This window comes from Tiliqua scincoides, chromosome 8 (genome assembly GCF_035046505.1).
Source record: "Tiliqua scincoides isolate rTilSci1 chromosome 8, rTilSci1.hap2, whole genome shotgun sequence".
NCBI classification, from domain to species: domain Eukaryota; kingdom Metazoa; phylum Chordata; class Lepidosauria; order Squamata; family Scincidae; genus Tiliqua; species Tiliqua scincoides.
Window position 1 is genome coordinate 44,519,679 of NC_089828.1, and position 16,464 is coordinate 44,536,142.

The 16,464-nt window shown below is 45.4% G+C and overlaps 2 protein-coding genes across 4 annotated transcripts in view; one reads left to right on the forward strand and one right to left on the reverse strand.

The window, feature by feature from the left end:
• Window positions 1-16,464, forward strand: part of LOC136658403 (uncharacterized) — a 125,692-nt gene that overhangs the window by 74,510 nt on the left and 34,718 nt on the right. The window lies entirely within an intron of this gene.
• LOC136658402 (transient receptor potential cation channel subfamily V member 2-like) overlaps window positions 1-16,464 on the reverse strand; it is a 28,256-nt gene that overhangs the window by 5,210 nt on the left and 6,582 nt on the right. Inside the window, exons 2-13 of the mRNA XM_066634961.1 lie at window positions 15,465-15,668; window positions 14,314-14,447; window positions 12,722-12,874; window positions 11,568-11,708; window positions 11,132-11,430; window positions 10,372-10,548; window positions 9,263-9,421; window positions 8,195-8,290; window positions 4,814-4,884; window positions 3,436-3,601; window positions 1,603-1,669; window positions 1,099-1,397 (exon numbers count right to left, since the gene is read on the reverse strand). Of these exons, the coding sequence (XP_066491058.1) occupies window positions 1,099-1,397; window positions 1,603-1,669; window positions 3,436-3,601; window positions 4,814-4,884; window positions 8,195-8,290; window positions 9,263-9,421; window positions 10,372-10,548; window positions 11,132-11,430; window positions 11,568-11,708; window positions 12,722-12,874; window positions 14,314-14,447; window positions 15,465-15,652 (1,950 nt within the window). The 5' untranslated portion in view covers window positions 15,653-15,668. The remainder of the gene's footprint in view (window positions 1-1,098; window positions 1,398-1,602; window positions 1,670-3,435; window positions 3,602-4,813; window positions 4,885-8,194; window positions 8,291-9,262; window positions 9,422-10,371; window positions 10,549-11,131; window positions 11,431-11,567; window positions 11,709-12,721; window positions 12,875-14,313; window positions 14,448-15,464; window positions 15,669-16,464) is intronic.

Below are 16,464 nucleotides of genomic sequence, written 5' to 3' on the forward strand. Positions count from 1 at the left end.
TGACAATGAAAATGCAAAAACGGCTATGGTGTGTGAGGGATCTGCAATAGACAGTTCCATATACATGTACTGATAAATGACCATTTCTTTCCCATCACCTATGTATGCAATGCATTTAGTTTCTGCTAAACAAGAGCCAATCAACAGATTTCTTGTCATTTTGGTGTTCAGCACATCAAAATTAGTAAAGATTAGCTGTTTTTACTTCAGAGGCAAATTATGCATTGCCCAGTGTTATTTGTCTGTCCACTAAATTGCCACAGGTCTCTCTCTTTCTTAAGAATACTAGAAGAACCTTTGGGACTATCAAATAAGGTTCTTATTTGATTGTCCCAAAGGCTGTTTTCCACAGAGGCTTCCATGAGGCCCATGAGTGATACATAGGTATCCCCTGCTGCTGCTACCATCAATGTATTCAAAAGTCTCTGATCATGGAGGTTCAAGTTTATCTACTGTAGTTAAGAGCCATAGCTAGATTTAATCCTTTATAAGAACATCCAGCATGGTTCTTATTTGATCAAAGTGGGTTCATCAAGTCCAACTGCCAAGTCAACCAAGTCCATTCTGTTTCCCAAAATGGCCAGTATTGTGCAGTAAAAATCACATAGGCTTACTTGGTTTTTCATGCTTCCTTCTTTGACTTCTCAGAGCCTCTCACAAGGCTTGGCACATGTTCAAGTTCAGCAGCAAGGCCCTGAGATGCTAGAGGAAGGAAGTGCCAGCGGACATGGTGTGGACTGGCAGCCAATGATGTGGACTGGTCTCATCTTGATAGTGCTTATCTAGAGCACTAAGAATACAATCCTACACGTATCTACTCAGAAGTCAGTCCCACTGTGTTCAGTGGGGCCTACTCCTAGTTAAGTGTACATAGGCCTTAGCATATCAATTAGTCAGCCCTGCCTAGCAGTAAAGCTGAGGAACACATAAAGGTGCCTTATTCTGAATAAGACCATTGGCCCATCTAGCCACTGCCTACACTGACTGGCGGCAACTCTCCAAGGTTGCAGATAGAAAGGGACTTTTCTAGCCCTACCTGGAGATGATGGGCTGCCACCTAGCACCTTCAGCTACATCCCCATCCCCATATGGCCTTGCCTGGAGCTTCCAGACGCTTTCGCTGTCTCCAGAGACATTGGTGACTGTCTCATTCATCAGGGCAATCAGCATGTTCAGCAGGAGGATGTAGGTCAAGATTACAAAGAGGAGGAGGAGAAACATGACAAAGTACTTGAACTTCACATGCTCGTGAAACTCCAGATCCCCCATGCCAATGGTGAATTTGAAAAGCTCCAGAGAAGTCCTAAGCAGCCCTGTGTACACATCTTGGTCTTTCTTATCATCTGCAGGGGGGACAGAGCTGTCGTGGAGAGCCTTTCCAGCCAGCGTGTAGAGAGCTAAAATAAGAAATTGAGAATTAAAGAAGCCCCCTCAAAGAATCTTTGTTTAAATCTTATTTTGTTCCCACCAGCTGCTTTTCCCAAGATTTGCCCTGGTCCATGACATGGTCCACCATGAGCATAGATGGTGCAATTCAGACCTCATAAATCACCTGCCATCAAGTCCTGCCACCCTTCCCTCCCAGGATGGATAGAAGCACACCTGTTGAAAAGCCCAAGAGGAAGATCACATAGACCAAGAGGAAACGCAGCAGATCCCTCAGAATAGCCTGGAATGAAGAGCAGGGCCCAAATGATTCACACACCAAAACAGTCATGACAAAGTTACTGTGGATCACTGCTGAGTTGAGGGAGCTTATCTAGTACCTGCCTTACGCTGCCTGTACCAGGGACATTTTGGAAGTGGTGCACGTAGAGTCATCAGCTTTTTTTGCATGGCAGCAGTTCTTGTCCTTAAAGAGTTTGCACCAGAGGTAGAAATTCTATTATTATGTTGGCATCCTTCAGTCTCGGAAGACTATGGTATCGCACTCTGAATAGTGGTTCTGGAACAGTGTCCTCTCCAGTGCACAAAGCCTGGGTAAAGTAGATATGGAGGATAGACTGTTACCCATGCAGCAAATTCCCCCTCTCCACGTCGTTGAAATGGTCCAATGGAAAGGCAGAAGCCAATATGGTTGGTTCCAGGAGTTGCTAGAACATGACTGTGTTCAGCCACGAACTGCCTCAGGGACTCTGGCTCTGGATTTTGCCTCGAGGTTGACTCCTGAAGCCTTTTCCATAACTGGATGTTGCCACAAGGCAGTGGAGGTTTGGGATCAGGTTTGGGATCAGAGAAATTCTATAGGTGATGCTTAAGTAAGAAATACAGTGATGTGGGGGGGGGGAGATAGCTGCACTTGCTGAATTCTTGCTAGATGCAGAGCAGTTAAAAAGTTCCTACATGAACCTGCTCACACACTACATTCATCATCTGAGGGTGTGTTCTGCATCCCACACCTACTGAAATGCCGTTGGTTGAGACACAAGACAGGGCCTTCACAGTAGGGGCTTTCGGGCTGTGAAACACCCTCTCCCATGAGGCTTGGCTGGCCGAGTCATTTCTGGTTTTTTAGCAGGCTGAGAAGACATTCCTGCTCTGCTTTCTACTAGTTCTCATTTTTGTATCTGGTTGTTCTAAACTATGTTTTTATTGCCTGTATAGGTCATCTTGTTGACATTTTAATGGGGTAGAACGGTGGCAAATAACTACTATAAAACAAACAAATAAAAAAAAAGAAACCCTCAATCGGGGAAATAAGATGGCAGGGATGTGAGGTCAAGGGAGGCAGAGCTTCACCTGACATACTCCAATGAAACTGTTACAAAAAGTTAAAAAAATATTAAGAATTTTCCACTGATCTATGCTATAAATATGACTTCTGTATGATTCCAATCATTTTGATAGTAAAAATTGCAAATACAGGGAGAGGTGCAGCAGCAATTAGCTCAACCTCCCCTCTTATTCCGGCCAGGTAGCGTCCCAGAATGCCTTGTGGCACCACAGCCAGTGCCCCTGCAGCCATAGACCTCACCACATGTCACAGTGAAATGGCAACTCTGTCTGGAAGTTGAGCTTGCTCAGCTTAAGCTTTGAAGAGGAACTCTCTCCAACAGGGATGAGGTGACACAATCGGTTTTTACAGGGAGACATCTTCACAAGGTGACACTGCCTTGGACTGACTCACTCTTGTAAATACACCCTCTTGTGGTGTGTTAATCCAACCATGTGCCACTCAAATTCTTCAGTAGTTGGGTCTCAAATTGGAGACACATTTATATGCAGGAGACATCACAGTCACCTCTTGGTGACATTTCCCTGTAAATCATCATTGAATAAACTCACCACAGGTGGGAAAATAATCATAGCTAAACCTATTTGCCAAATAACTGAGATTCATGGACAAGGGAATCAGATCAGAGGTGCAAGTTCCAGGCAAGCGCAATCTTTTTTCCCAACTGGACGTGACATATTAGATTGGTCCTTTGTACCAACCTTCTGTATCAAGACACTATAGATGCCGGTGTGCTGGAAGCCTCGGGTGTAATACAGCATGTTCACCCAGCCCAGCAGCAGGGAGAAAACCATTAAAGGCACATATTCTTCCTGTCCTACTAGGTACATTGGCACTGCAAGTAGCACTACAAATGACTGTATCCACCTGTAAAAACAGGAGAAAGAAAGTGGAGATAATGATATAGACTATACAAGAAACTGCTGTATCATAAGGGTTCCACATGGAACCAGAGAGGTACTTTTCTACAGTTCTACAGAAAGTATGCCTTGTGATGGAGGACTCCAGTCCATGATACATCATTTGGTTCCATCCCACCCAAGACTAAAATAATAATACAGATGTCCCCTGGTATCTGTAGGGGATATGTTTCTGCCCCCCCCCAAATACCAGATAAGGGAGAACTCTATCTCCAAAGGCCCCCCCCCCACACACACACACCCTCTCACACCCCATTACCTTTGTTTAGGTGGATAATATTTGTGCAAAGTGATAAGGTGTCTTGCTTGTGCAAACACTATAAACTTATAGCTAGTCTGCCAGGCAAGCAGTATGCAGCCTAGAAGGGAGACTAAGAGCAAATGTTCATTCCTGTTTCCTGCTTCTTGTTGCTCTTAGTCTCCCTCCTAGGCTGCAGGCTACTTGCCTGCTCATTTGGCTATAAGCTTTTTACTTATAGTAATTGTACAAGCAAGACACTGTGTTACTTTGCACAAATGTAATCTACCTAAACAAGGTAATGGCATGTGAGGGGCAGCCACAGAGGGGGTCCAGGGAACCACAGATAACTGGATCCATGGATACCAGATCCGCGGATACCAGGAGATGCCTGTACTCAATAAAAAACAATATAGTGACCATACTTAGGGCCCAATCCTATCCTCTCTCCCCTTCCGCTGGTGCAGCCACACTGAAAAGATGAGCACTGTATCCAGTGGTGGGGCAGACTGGGAGGCTTCACACGTGTTAATGGGTTTCCTTGGACCTGTGCCAGCTCTTTAGCTAGTGCAAATCCAAGGAGAGAAAGGGAGTGAGGAGAACCTCCAGATTCAGAGGCAGTATGCCTTTGAATTCTGGTTGCTGGAGATTGGGGGGGGGGGGAATTGCCTTTGTGTCTTGCTTGTGGGCTCCCCAGAGGCACCCAGTTGGTCACTGTTGGCAACAGGAACCTGGGCTAGATGGGCCACCTTGGGCTGATCAAAGAGAGCTCTTCTTATGTTTGTATGATTGCCCCCAAACCTCCGCTTCATATAATTCTTCCTCAGCCGCAGAGGGTGCCTCACTTGACCTAGAAAAGAGAACTTTCAGATTTTTAAGTGGCTGTTCTTGTTTCCCTCCCCCCCCCACACGCACACTTACAGAAATATCTCAATGCAGCTATCCACAAGTAAGCTTTTCAAGGACAAGCGTCTCCTCCACAGATAAACACTCTAAGCAAAGGAAGAGAGACACACTGTTAGAACAGCAAGGGGAACTTACTGTGGCAGTGAAACAAAAAGAAACAGTTGAGCAGGAGACAGTGCAGCCGGAAAGCAGCCATTCAGAAGCACATTTTGCCACCCCCTTGGGTTGGAGACAAACAATCCACTTTTTCAGAGTTAAATGCAATTTGAAAGCAGGATAGGTCCTCCTGGGGGTGTGTACAGTTATTCCACTGTTGACCACGCTAAAAAGGTTTTGCAGGTGTTTATATCAGGGGTGTCAAACATAAGGCCCACGGGCCAAATATAGTGCCCAGAAGCAATTTATCTCCCCCCCGTTATAATTGGGTTCTCCCAGCATGATAACTGAGCGCTCTTATATCTTGAAAATATGAAAAAGATTTGCACATTTTCTCTTCTGTCATTTGCAGCTAATGAGTTTTTTATATGAAAGCAAAGTGCTTATTTCTGGCCATCATCTGCTTAATGACGTCATTTTCTGCTTAATGATGTCACTTTCGGCCCTCAGCAGGCACCATAAATGCTAACTTCAACGCTCTGTATGAAACAAGCTTGACATCCCTGGTTTATATTTTTCCCATACCCTATAAAACGTATTTGACCAGAGGCAACAGTGGGAGATAAGTTATAAATGTATCCATGCAGGCCATTGGGAGTCTTGTTCAGCCATTTCCACAATCTTAGCAGGCATTGCCCACAAAGTATGTGCAGCCATGAGGACAAGAAACTTACAATTGAAAAAAAAAGATAAGTTGAATTCTGCAACCACTCCACACTGCTAGTTCACAGTGCTTATGAGACATCCACACTAATGGTGTATCTAAGCTATGGCAGGTAGGGCACATGCCCTGGGTGACACTTGAAGTGGGATGCCACACAACAGTTTCTATTAAAGTCAAACAAGTGGAGACTCTCTGAACCTCAAAAGGAGGGGAAGGGGGGCAACAAACAGACTGTGAGGCTGCCAAAACATGAGAATGCTATATAAAGAGCAGTCAGATTGAAAGGCCAAATTGCAAGGCCATCGCTGTCAGCCCCTCCTTGGGAGAGGAGAATCTGAAAGCAGTGGCATCACTACGAGGGTGCAGGGGGTGCAGGCCGCACCGGGTGATGTGCAGAGGGGGGTGATGCGTACTGGGGGTGACACGCTAAAATCGCAGTGGTTAGGAGTAACCCCATCATGTTATATAGTGTTGGATGTGAAATGTCGAGCAGAATGCAATGCAAAAAACCGGAGTGAAATGTTTCCTTTCTATCAAAAGGTATGGCCAAAAAGCTGGAGAACAAAAAATGCATGGATCCCTATGGAAAATGAAAGTGAGCCGTATCGTGTTTACCCATGAGTAGGCGAACTTGCCTTAGTCCATCGGAAAGGGCAAGCTGAGAGGAATCCAACAACACCAGAATGGTCCTGATCCAATGAATGCAGCCCCCAAAAACAACCTGAGTCCCTCCCTCCAAGCAGATGAATTATTGAGCCCTATGAAAAGCGAAACTAAGCCTCACGGTCACGTTTACTTGCGAGTAAGTAAACGTGCCTTGGCTGGTGTGGAAGATCAGGTGAAGGAGAGTGTAAGGCTACCAGAACAGTCCTGATCCTATGCACCTGGAGCTAAACAAGTGCTTCAGAAGGCAGCCCCCCCCCCACACTAAAAAGGATCAAAACAGAGGGTTCAGCTGATAAGGTGAACTTTTTGAGACTTGCAAAGCCAGGTGGATCCTGAAAGTGATCTGATTTAAACAGTTCTTAAATTGAACTGGGTACTGGGCAGAGCTGAAAACCTTACTGGTTTTGGAGGGGGGGTGTTATTGCTGGCAGGCTACAGAGGAAATTCACTTGGTGGAACAGGGCTGGCTTCTGTTATTTGTCTTACTTTAATTATTTATAATTTATTTTAATTTGCCTGATTATGTCACTTCCACCATGACATCACTTCTGGTGGGTCTTGGACATATTGTCATTCTAAAAAGTGGCTCCCAGTGCTAAAAGTTTGAGAACTGCTGTAATAAGGTGTTAGTATGTTGACACCCGGGGAGGGGGTAATTTTGGTCACACCACTAGTGACCAAAATCACTAAAATAATAATTTGGAAGAATAATACCATCATGTTATATATCAATCAATGCGTAATTTTATGCAGAATGTGTTCTACTTTTGTTCTGTCAAAAGTTACAGCCAAAAAACCAGTGGGGGCGGAGTGATGGTACATCACCACGCCCACCACCTGGGGTATTGCCCCGCCCACTGCATGGGGGGTGACGCGCTGGCATCCCGCACCGGGTGACGCAAACCCTAGTGACACCATGTCGTATACTTGTGTCTTACTCCCAGGGTTTTGGGTGCTCAGAGTTGTTGGTTCTGAACACTAGAGCCCTCAAAGATCCCTGTTCGGTAGTACTGCCACCACCCTGTAAGAGCCAGTGCCTCTGTCCAGGGAACCGAGACCCTCTAGGCTTAACTATATCCCTTGTAGGCACTGAGCACTTTCTTTACTTAAAGTCTCAGTCCTCAAGTTTCTAGTCCACAATGAGGATTTTTGGTAGCTTGCTGAACGGCTAGGCAGAATTCTGAATCTTTGTCCCCAACAGACAATGAACCAACATGGTAAAAGATTTTCTACTTTATTAAATACATAAGGCTACAAAAGTTACAAAAAGGCAGCAAATGTTAGAGGCATAAAAAACTTCTAGGAAACATATCAGCATAAAACAACAAAGCTAACTGGCTAACTCTATTATTTCCTAACCCTCACCTGGGTCAGCTTCTTTTGTAGATCCTCAGGCCAGTTACCTATGGCCACATGGTCCTGGTGGGGCAGGATGTGCACCCAACACCTCTCTCACTCAGAGACAAGGAACAAAGACCCTTTCCTCCGGATGTGGGGCTGGAAGCTCAACCTCTCCTCTTCCCTCCCCCTGGAGATCTGCAGCTGCATTCCATCCTTGATGGGTCTTTCTGGCTGCCTAAGTGCTACATAATCACCTTCCATTGATTTGTAAATCCTAGCAGCTAGGAAATGCAAGCCACTTCTGTGTTACTGTTTTAGCTTGGTTCAGGCCTTGCAATGCTACTAGGCCTGAACTGTACATATCCATGACACACCACTGCCTAAAAGTGAAGTTCTCCGGAGGGGTGAACTCAAAAGTGACATCAGCGTCAAATGACATTGTGATGTCCCTGTCCAGCTGCCTCTAGCTACACCATTGACCCACACCGTCTAGCTCCAGCCTATGGCAGTGCTGGGTACCAAATAAGTGTGAAAATGTAACAGCAGGAATGCAAGGCATTATGTCATACCTGAGCAATGAAAAGATAAATGCCTCCCAGTACAACAATGAGCTGGGCAGTGAGCATCAAGACACCTGTGGCAGTGATCGTCAATGGAAGAGGAGCCTGTGAAGACACAAAAATAATGTGGCGGGAATCATATGAGAGATACCATTGATCTCAAAGACATATTTAAGGATTTCTTGTAAATATTTAAACTTTTTTTTTGCTTGCTTTGGAATTTCCTTGCCTTTGCATCCTGCTGCTCCCCCTTTCATTTGATACCTATTGCCTTTTTAATAAACAGGCAGCTCAGTCCTAACTTGCACTAGCAGGCTGAGTGGCCTGGGTTGTATCCAGTGCAAGGTAGGTGCCTGCTGGAGCGCAACTCAGGGTAAGGGGATATTTTTCCCCTTACCCCATGTTACATGCCAGCCACCCCTATGGGGCTACTCGGATCTGTGCCAGCAAATGAGAATGTGCACCTCTCTCTCTCTCTCTCTCTCTCTCTCTCTCTCTCTCTCTCTCTCTCTCCCCCCCCCCCCCCAATAGCACCTGAAATGAGAAGAAATCATGGCAAGGGTAGGGAGAGTTTAACATTTTGCCTTTGCTGCAGTCCTGATCCCAATTATGGCTGCCACCTGCTTGCATGTAATTTTAATTGAAAGCCATTTTTTTTCCTAATTCAAATAGTGTATAGAGGGAAGGGGGTCTATAATCAGGACTGGAACCACACCAGGGCAGAATACTAAAGGTCCCTATCCCCTGTTGCAGTTTCACTCCATTTTGGTTCCCCCGGTGCTATTATTGAAAGAAAAGAAAAATGGGTCACATTACTTGTTTCTTATAATACGTAGTTTGGTCCTCAGTTACTTCTTTAGTTCTCTCTGTCTCTCTCCCTCTCCCTCTCCCTCTCTCACACACGCACGCACTTTATTTCAGCCAGTTAGCGGAAGGTCGGATGTGTCATACACCCCAAACACGAGCAACCTCCCCATTCTGAACATTCCATAGAGTTCCCTGAATCCAGATACCATCTCCTGACAATTAACTCCCATTTTAAAAACATCAATCACCCTTAGGGAACATTAATATTACCTTCCCATCCTCAGGCCGGTTGTAAGCAACAAGTGAGAAGATAGTCATGAATATCATGTAGGAAAAAAAACTGAGGTAAAATCTATTGGCAGCAAAGGTGTCCCATTTGTGTTGGAGCAGCTTGTTCAGAGGTTCCAAAACCACCATTTTGTACCGATTCTGTATATATGAGAGAAAACATCACATTGATTAAACAAAAACACACACACTGTAAGCCTTTCTTAGGAGCAGGAGTGTAGTTAAGTGGAACTGGGGGTCAGTGGAGCTCATTTTCAAAGAAATTGAATCAAGAAGAAGCATCAGGCTCAGGAGGAGGCCAACTGAGAAATTTGCAGAGGGGCGTATGTTCATGCTTAGGCCATCATCTTTCCCAAGGGAGAGACAATATATAGGTCATTTACATTAAAGCTAAAACTGTAAACTATTTTATCCGAGAGTAAATATGGCTGAATAACATGACTTACCTCTGACAAGATAAGCATAGGCTAGCACATTAAAATAGTTTTTATATTTATTTGGGATTTTTAATCCCATTTTTCAATTATTATACTTTTGTTTTAAAACTATTGCAACCTACTCTAACAGCCCAATTCTATGGTGTGCTGTCGTTCCCACCCCCCACTGATGCAGCAATGCCAAAATGGCTACCTTGCAGACGTCTCCTATGGGTAAAGGAACATTTGTACCTTTGTTCTCTTGCCCAGAGGTAAGCCTTTGCAGCATGGTGGGGTCTGCTCTGATCTGTGCTAGTGAAATGGCCACAGGATCAGGTCTGGGAAGGAGGTTAGGATTCAGCAGCTGCTACTGCCACTGAGTTTGGAGCACAGAGGTTGAAAATCACAAAAAAAAAACCACAACTATTCCACAGGTGAAGGAAGAGGGTCAGACTATTGTTGTTGTAAACTGTATTACTACAAACAGTTGCCCTAGAAACAGAGCTGTAGAACCTAGAAGAGTCTCACGGAATCTGGAAGTCACATCACAAGAGGCTAAGACCATAGAGAAGACCATAGAGGTCAGTGTGCCATGAGAAAAAAAAAAGGTGAAAATTGCTGCCCTAACAGAGGTGGCCATTTTCAAGCAGAATAGTTGTTCTGTTCCCAGCTCACCGGAGTGTCACTGTTATAGGCCAGGATTTCCAGAACAGAATTTTCCTCATAGTTATCAATGGAGGACAGATCATAGAGAGAAATTTGAACTGGCCCATAGGTCCATTCAGTGAACTTGCGTGAGAGGTGCTGGAAGTTGGGATCCTTGATCTCCCGATGAAGAATGTGTTTCAAAATCTGCAAAGGACAAACAGGACCTCTCAGCGCCTTGTCTTCCAACTTGACGTCAGAGCTTGTCTAAGCTAATGGCTAAATACAGTCATAGCATTAATAGACAGGACTTTAGAAATAATGTAAGAAGTGAATACAACAATATTTAACAATATTGTCTTAAAAGACATGATCTAATGTGCATTCCAAAAATTTACATGTCAAATTTGGGCTCACTGTTTTCTCCACTGTAAAGTAACCCCAGTTAAAATCAGCTGACCAGTGGGGTTGCTGGATCATTCCACCCCAGAGCAGCAACACACACCCTCTTGGTGTTGCAATGCAACAGGCCCACTGGAACCTGGTGCGCAGCCCACCAGTACGGACATGATGATGTCCTCGCACCCACCACTGCATTGCTTCTGGGCCCACCATTTGTAGCTGCTTGGAGCCATGGGCAGGCCATGGAGCTCCTCATGCAAGGGGCCTGGCTGGTGTACCCTTCACACCCTGGGTCATGGCACCTGAGGCAGTCTGCCCCAGCTAGTGACACCACTGCAGTTGATTAGGAGGAAGCCAAGTGCAGAGGAAGGGGCCTCTGTTGACTTACCTCTACTTTGCCAGTCTTGACAGCCAATTTCAGAGGTGTTAACCCTTGCTTGTTCACTATTTCCTCCAGTCTCCAGGATGGATTAATCCTGGTGCCCTCAATCAGGATCTGATCATACATCTTAATTACAAGCTCCGTGTTCTTCTCTGTATCATTGGCAACCATCACCAATGCATGAAGGACAGTGTTTCCCAAACTATCTTGTTCGGTCAGCCTGGCTTTCTGGTAGGGATTATCCAGGAGGTACCTGATCACATCCAACTGGTTGGTGCAAGCAGCCAAAGAGAGGGGGAGTTCACCTGGAGACAGAGGAAGATCAAAGGTGGTCTTGGGAAAGAGAACAGACTTCAGAGGTTGCTTTCAGCTCAAACTTAAAAGAAAACTATTAGCTACCACTCTAAGCTCTGTGAAACTGGAGTTCATAATATTGGCATACCAAAGTAGAAGCACACCCTTTTCTTCTGCTGCTGGAAGAACTTGCCATTTGCCCTAGCATGGACATCAGCACCATTTTCTACCAAGAGTTTGACTAAATCTAGATTTCTCTTCTCAATGGCAATGTGGAGCGCTGTATGACCTAGGAAAATAACAATGAGAAACACATTACATAACGTTGCATGCACATCTTCCCTATAGTGAAATTTATAGAAATAGAATTTATAGTCAGGATGTTGTAGTGGTTCTGGTCTTAAACCTGGAAGATTCAGGTTCAAATTCCCATTCAGCCACAAAGCTTCCTGGGTGACCTTGGGCCAGTCACTGTCTCTTAGTCTCACCTACCTCACAGGGTTGTTGTGAGAACAAAAGGAAGGCAGGAACTATGTACACCACCCTAAGCTCCTTGGAGGAAGGGCAGTATAAAAATGTGCTAAATAAATAAATACTGTGCAAATCATGCCATGCTAAAACTGAGTTGTACTAAGCAGGCCAAGAAATGCCTAAGAAATGCCTGAGCAGAGCTTAGAAATGCCAAAGGGAAATTCAGGCTCTTTGTGCTTAGGCAATGATTCATTTTGAAAGAGCACTTTCTTCCTTTCTGGGCTCTTTTTCTTGATTTGGTTTGCAAATGCTTGGTGAGCAAGATGTGGCTTGAGGCAGGCACAATCTGTTTCAGCAGTATGACGACACGCATTTGTGTATGACTGAAATCTGTTTTCAGGTGAGCATGGCCAGGCTTAATAAGATCAATGCTCGCATTAGAGTAGGGATCTCCAAACCCTGGCCCGGGGGCCAGATGTGGCCCACAGAGTGCCTCTATCTGGCCCGCAGCCAGCCTCTGATCCCCGAGAGCCTCTGGCCCAGTTTAAGTGTGTGTGCTTTATTTCTTGGGCTGTGTTGGTGCTTTGAGAAATCCTGGACATTTGAGTCCATTCATTCATTTCAGTAAGTTCGATCTCTAATGTATTTATTTAAATTTTATATTTAATTTTTTTTCCAGCCCCCGACACAGCGCCAGAAATTTGATGCGGCCCTTCGGCTGAAAAGTTTAGAGATCCCTGCATCAGAGGAAAAATTCTTCAACTCAGGACACCACACATTTAGATAAGTGGGGGAGAAGAAAGATGTCAGTCTGTTTTCAGGATTTCTTACCTCGATAACAGCTATCCTTGCAAGCTTCATTAACTAGTGGTGTCGGGTTCTCAGTCTCTTTGTCAATCTCCAAGAGCAGAGGGATTGTGGGATTTATTCCATCTTTCAAATTCAGCAGGGCCTTCATTAGACAGGTTTTGCCTGTTGTTCCATCTGAAAGAAATGAACTGTAGTTGTATAACTGCCTCTGCATTGCACTTGTGTTTTGGGGTAACAGACTTCCCTGTTGCTGTATCCACTACAGTTTTCCACCTATGCAGTACCCCCCCACCCCCAACAACACATTTACCGTTGTCATGATGGCAGAGAGTGGCCCACAGACCAGTGGTAAAGCGCAAACTTTGCATGCAGAAAGGTTCAGCCCCCAGTTAAAGGAGCTGAACTATCACGGCTGGGAAGTAGGGAATGTGTCTGTTTGGAGAACTGCAAGCAGCTGGAATTAGACTGGGCAATGTGGACTGATGGTCTGACTTAGTTCAAGGCCACATGATTGCTATTTGAAATTTGGTTGCAAGAGTTTGCGGAAATGTTAAACAAGCTATAATTAATAATTGAACTGTAATGACATGTAAAGTTATACAGTCCTGTTCCATTTAGTTTTTCCAATGCTCTCTGAACACTACTCTCTCCAATGAACCTGACCAGTCCTCTCAGCTACATTTATTATTATTATTCCAAACTGCATGAAACACAACTGTAAACTGTGTTAACAAGGCTCAGCTTGAGAATGGAACCCCCACAGATACTGAGGGTTCACTGTATATCACTTTCCAATAACATCACAATCCTCTATAATTCCCCACACAGTGATACAGTGGCACCAATCTTGTGGGGAGTTTTGTCCTCCAGAAGCTTTCTCAGGGTAAGGGAACATTCATTTCCTTGCCTGAGTGTAAGCCCATAGCAATCTGCCAGGCGCCACTGGCCCAAGTCCACTCCTTCCATAAAGGAAGATCAAGCCTGGGAAGAAGGTGGGGATTTGGCAAGTGCTGCTGCCGCTGCCGAACCTGCCTTCTTCTCAGCCTTATATACACTCTACCTCACCCTGTGACCACCCCGTTCTGCCCACCCCAGTCCCAGTCCAAATCCTTCCCGCCTCCCTTGCACTCCCTGCACTAACTTACTGGTGTTGGCAGGCGTCCCCGGTCTGCTGGTGTGTGGACCTGACTGCTTGCTGCTTGCCGCAGCGACCAGGCTGCACCAAATGGCTTGTTGCATTTTGCAACAGCAGTAAAGGGCCTTATACAATCAGAAGAAATGTTTTGGCGGCATAAGACCTGAACAGGATTGGGCTAAAAAATCAGATAATGAAATGCCTCCCTGTCCCCAAAGGACCTACAGTCTATAAAGATGCAGAAGAAACACCAAGGAACAGCCACTAGAAAATATATTGTGCTGAAGTCAATAATGACAGTTTTTCTCCTCCTGCTTAATAAGAGGCGCACCACTTGAAAAAGTGCCTCTCCCATTTTCTGCTCAGGTTGTCTCATGAAGTCTTATGAAGGTCTCTGTAAAGTCGGAAAGCTAGCTACCCAGAGAAGACTGCACCAATACTCCGTTTCACTTTTGAGCAGAGAAGAGTGTGTATCTACCTTTATAGTCAGTGTCGGTGAGATGTTTGCTGACTCTTCGCAAGTAGTCACTCAAGCCTTCCAACTCCTCTGGGTTGCCCCTTGTGATGGCACCAAAAAGCCGGTCTCTGTCAAAACGGTTTGGGTCCTTTGGGCTGTGGAAGGAATGCAAAATCAGGCACTTTAATCAGGGATTGCCCAAGAGCTTCTGGCATCTCAGGCAGGGTACCAAATGCGGCTCACTCTGCCATCACCCTTACCCAATGGCATGCGATCATGTACAAAAAAAGTTCATTTTGCTCCCCTTCCCATACTCACAAAATTTGAAAAGGAAGGTGAGAGGTGCTCAACCACACTCCTCTCCTGTTCCACTCCCCTCTTCCTTTTTAGAATCCAGTAAACACAGATGGAGGAGTGGTAGAGGGAGAGACAGGCAGCAGCCCCATTCCCTGCTAATCTACAGCGTCGAGCAACTGTCTCGGTCTGCCTCATGTGCACGCAGGCCCTTAACATAGTGGTCCAGTTGTAGCAGTGAAGCCTTTTGGCAACCTCAGTCAGCAAGATGCAATCAGATTGACTGGGGCTGCTCTCCTCTGTCCAGCCACTCACCCCCACTGCTCCTCCTCCCTGCACTTCCTGGTTTGAAAAGATGAGAATGGGTGGAGTTGAAGGGGAAGTCTCCTCTGCACTTCCTCCTCTTCTCAGCCCCCCTCATCCTTTTCCAGCTCAGGGAGAATGAGGATCAGAATCTGGCATACCACCAGATTTGAGGGAGGGGCAGCCACACACAGTTGCTGCCCTCTGCACTACCAAAAAAAACAAAACACCCCTTCCTCCTCACACAGTTTCTTCATATGTGGAAGTGCAGAACTTCTGGACCCTTTGCTCATGCAGTCCCTGTCCATAAAGCCAGGAGTCCCAACACTTCTGTGTTTCAAGAAACCGCATGAGGACCAAGGTAAGGAGGTAGGTGATCTGCTCTCTGCTCACTTTTAGCAGGTGAAAAGCAGATCAATGTCGTTTGCATCTGCAACAGGCTGGAAAGAGGCAGCAGCAGTTGCTGATGCAACACACCTTACTTCACAGGTGGGTCACCTCTGTGGCAGCATTTGGCACACAAACTCAGGGGCCAGGAGATCTTGGGCTGGCACAAATGGTTTGACTTGACTTACCGCACAAGTCCTGGGCGATAATTAAGGTTAACTTTAATTGTTGGGGAAGGTGGTCTCTCCTTCTGGAATGGAGTCTCCAAAGGTCTTGGGCTTGGGTCTTCCTCAGCTCTGGGTGCCAGCTTCTCTGTGGCCTGTGCATCTCCTGGGAGGCTGTCATCTGCCTCTAATGTGAACCGGGGCTTCTGCATTGTCCAATCTAAGATGCTGGGGAGAATACAGAGTGCCAGGATGAGAAGAATTCATTAGCTACAGCAAATGAGTAGAGTATGACCCAAAAGCATAAGTGAATTGCAGCTTTAAGGTTGAAAAACAAATAACCAAGCTTCTAGTCCTCATGATCACTGGAGAAAAAAAGGTGGAAAAATGTCTTGCAAATCTAGCAGACAGACAGATGGAACTTCAATGCCAGGACAGAATACTATATAGGGTGTGTACAGATCTACATTGTTCAAATGTCAAGCTGCTATAGTTGTGTACATCTGCATTGTCTACAGATGTAAAATTTTCTGTTTGGGGTCATGTAGAAGGAGAAACCAGTTCTACCCATTTACAGCCAGAGACATCTGTGCCCAGCCAGTATTTGTGATGGAACAAACCCATCATCCTCCCTCCTCATCCCCTGAGTAATTTTACCATTCTTTTAAAATGGATTTTCCTTCATTTATTTAACTAAAGCAATAAAAAAATATTTAAATGAGCAATGAACTGTGTTGCACTTTAAAGAAATTTATAAAAAAAAAAAAGATGAAAAGATGAACAGCCCACATAAAGATTTAAAGCAGGGGTGGTCAATAGGTGGATCATGATCTACCGGTAGATCGCGAGGCAAAATGAGTAGATCGCGGAGTGCCGACCCCGGAGGAAACGCCGGGAGTAAGGCCCATTGTACTCAATGGGGCTTACTCCCAGGTAAGTGTGGCTAGGATTGCAGCCTCACAGCCTAATCCTAGGCATGTCTACTCAGGAGTAAGTCCTGTTATACTCAGTGGGGCTCAAGGTA